This window comes from Mobula birostris, chromosome 10 (genome assembly GCF_030028105.1).
Source record: "Mobula birostris isolate sMobBir1 chromosome 10, sMobBir1.hap1, whole genome shotgun sequence".
Classification (NCBI taxonomy): Eukaryota; Metazoa; Chordata; class Chondrichthyes; order Myliobatiformes; family Myliobatidae; genus Mobula; species Mobula birostris.
Genome location: NC_092379.1, coordinates 96,357,015 through 96,360,206, shown reverse-complemented (window position 1 = coordinate 96,360,206; position 3,192 = coordinate 96,357,015). Strand labels below are relative to the sequence as shown.

The 3,192-nt window shown below is 45.8% G+C and overlaps 1 protein-coding gene across 1 annotated transcript; it reads left to right on the top strand.

Annotated features, from left to right (window-relative positions):
• Positions 1 to 472: 472 nt before the first annotated feature.
• Positions 473 to 2,551, top strand: kctd12b (potassium channel tetramerisation domain containing 12b). The gene has a single exon (XM_072271271.1). It carries the CDS (start codon positions 698 to 700, stop codon positions 1,535 to 1,537), a length of 840 nt encoding a protein of 279 aa, XP_072127372.1. The 5' UTR covers positions 473 to 697; the 3' UTR covers positions 1,538 to 2,551.
• The last annotated feature ends 641 nt before the right edge of the window (positions 2,552 to 3,192 follow it).

The following is a 3,192-nucleotide window of genomic DNA, read 5'->3' as shown; positions in this document are numbered from 1 at the left end:
TTGATTGTCTACAGCAACCAGGAGATCTTTTAAATGTGTGGAATGCAGCCTTGAGTATTGTTTTTAATATTTTATACCGGTTTGTGATTACAGGCACTCTGGTTTATTTCATATTTGAACGAAGACTTCACGCCGCGGTGGATTCACGTTTGACAGAGCACGGGTCATAAAGTGAGATTTATTGAAAACTGAAATAAATGGAACAGCGTCTAATGATGAGATACATTAAAGTCAATCATACGTGAAAAGTAAAAGTTAACAGGGACTATTCATCGACTCAGTGGATGCCGGTGCAGAAAACGAAGAGGAGGTTCCCAAGAATGGAAATATAGAACAAACTGTTGTATAATCTCAACGGGTCAGGCGACATCAGTGGGGGAGGGGTTAATTGTTCGGGTCGGGACTGTCCATTGATGCCGCCTGACCCCTGAGTTCCTCCAGCAGTTTACGTTTGTTGCTACAGAGTCGAGCGTCTGCAGTCTCCTGTGTCTGTTGGAAGCGCTGATCCATGCAGGGCTGAGCAGCCCCTCCCACTGCCTGACGGTGAGGGCGGACTTGCGTCGCCCACTTTAAAATTGACTTGGAGGAAGAGTGAGGAGAGTGAGCGCGGGACCGGAGAGTACGTCCCTCCCGTTCCCCGCAATCAGCTCCGCAGGTCCGGCCAGTACCTGCAGCACAGCGGGGGCCAAGTGCAAGGATGGCTCTGCCGGATAACGCCAGTTCCACCATGGCCAGCGAAGAGGCTCCTTTCCCCGAGATCGTGGAGCTGAACGTAGGCGGGCAGGTGTACATCACCCGCTACTCCACCCTGCTCAGCGTGCCTGACTCCCTGCTGTCGCAGATGTTCGGCCGCAAAAATGGCCTGGGACTGGCCAGGGACGGCAAAGGACGCTTTTTCATCGACCGCGACGGGTTTCTCTTCCGCTACATTCTGGATTACATGCGGGACCAACAGCTAGTGCTGCCCGACCACTTCCCGGAGAGGAGCCGGCTGCAGCGGGAGGCCGAGTACTTCGCGCTGCCCGAACTGGTCAAGGCGCTGACCCCCAAACTCAGCAAACAGAACTCCATCAACGATGACGCCTGCCCCAGCGACCCCGAGGACGCTTCCCCCAACACGGACGCTGTGCGCAGCCTGGCTGCGGCCACGGCGACCGCCGGCGCTGGCAGCAGCGACAGGAGGATGGGCTTCATCACCATCGGCTACCGGGGCTCGTACACGCTGGGCAGGGACAGCCAAACGGATGCCAAGTTCAGGAGGGTGGCCAGAATCATGGTATGTGGCAAGACGGCGCTGGCAAAGGAGGTGTTCGGGGAGACGCTGAACGAGAGCAGGGACCCGGACCGTCCTCCTGAGCGCTACACATCTCGCTACTACCTCAAGTTTACTTTCCTAGAGCAGGCGTTTGATAAATTGGCCGAAGCTGGCTTCCACATGGTGTCGTGCAACTCGACGGGCACCTGCGCCTTCGCTCACGAGCAGACCGACGACAAGATATGGACCAGCTACACCGAATATGTTTTCTACCGTGAGTGATCTGCCACCACAAACCTCTGCCCACCAAACCCTCAAGTGATTAGACCTAAACCCGACCCACCATTCTTAGAACAGACCCTCTACTCCTCCAGCTTTCAAACTCCATGTGCCATCCCTGCCTTACCTAGTTTACCAAGCTCTCCGATACATTTGGATGGATGAACTTTTCTGAAGTGTTTGTTGTTTTATTTTTAATTTTAAAGACACGACGCTGTTTATTAAACTAGTGCGTTTAGTTTTTAACCAAGCACAAAGTTTCGTTGTGTGTGCGTGTGTTTGGATGCGGTGCACACGGGGTGTTGGCACAGGTCCCGGTGCCTTCAGCAGCTTATGTAATTTCGTTTGACCTAAAACTATTGGGGGGGAAATGAAGTATTTCCAGTAGTCAGTGGCAGAGAAATTGATACGGCGGCGAACGGTAGCGGCATGTAAAATTAACCGATTTTGGAAATTTCAGGTGGAGGCCATTGAACCTTCATTGCGTTATGTGCTTCTTTCCAAGAATATTTTAAGGGGAGGTTGATCCGATATGGCGAGACAGTGTTTCTAATTACAACACGACAATGCCAAATAGTGACTTTAAAATGCCATTTTTTTGACAGCGGGGCGTACTAAGTTCTACAAAATGCGGTTTGTATCTTAAACTAAGTGTTTGCCAAATAACGCGTAGCCTTTAAATAACATAAATGAATTCAAATTTCATAGTGAAATTATTGTTGTCAAAATTTGGATAACACTGCATAAGTTTCTGTTAAGACATTTATGCAGATTTTCCATAAATTAATGTTTCTTATGATATGCGTTATGTGATGTATAAAAATAAAGCTATTTTGTGATTAGAACAAATGCCAAAGTCTTGACAGTTTAATTTGTACCTTTATTTAAATATAAGTTATTTTGTTACATGCCTTTATAGCCTGCTTTCCATAGCATAAGTTGTATTTGTAAGGTTGAACACCAGGTTGGTGAACAGCTGAAGGAGCATTCTAAATCTGATGATTATCATATCTTTGGTAAAGCAGATGTACAACTTCGATACAGTCAATAGAATAGATATGCTAATAAATTATGAAAAACAGTATAAGTGCAGTCCTTGTTGTTCTATTGGCAAGACATCTTCATTTAACATTGGTTCACAGAGGCTTCAGGTTCCTGCTGAATAGGTATAAATATTCAGTGCATAGTGCATATGCAGCTGATAGAAACTTCTGTACAGAGTCAGTCATATTCACTGCTTTCAAGGACAGTAGTCACTGCAGTTTATCAAACTTATCTTTTAAAAGTACCCTTCCAAATAAATCTTTGTAGACAATCTCAGTTCTATTTCTCTGTTGTCAATACTTAATGCACAACTTTTTTGAATATCTGTATTTTCATTTTATGAATGTTTGTAATGGAAGTTTATATTAATGTTCTGTCATTTGATGTGCATTGGAGCTCTTGACATATAAACATGCATGCACAAATGCACACGTGTAGCCTAAACTCTGGCTTGAATTCAGTAAGGATTGAAAAATAGATTTGAACATATTCAGGTACCATTCTTCAGAAGCAGAAGGGGCCACTTAGCCCATCATTGCCATACTTGCTAGTAGATTGTCCTCCAATCTTAAGGATAGTTTGGAGGGGTTTTCTGTATAACATTTTTAATATTA

Bases quoted from the DNA above. Each gene is read 5' to 3' on its own strand.
- kctd12b (XM_072271271.1), top strand. From the start codon at position 698: ATGGCTCTGCCGGATAACGCCAGTTCCACCATGGCCAGCGAAGAGGCT.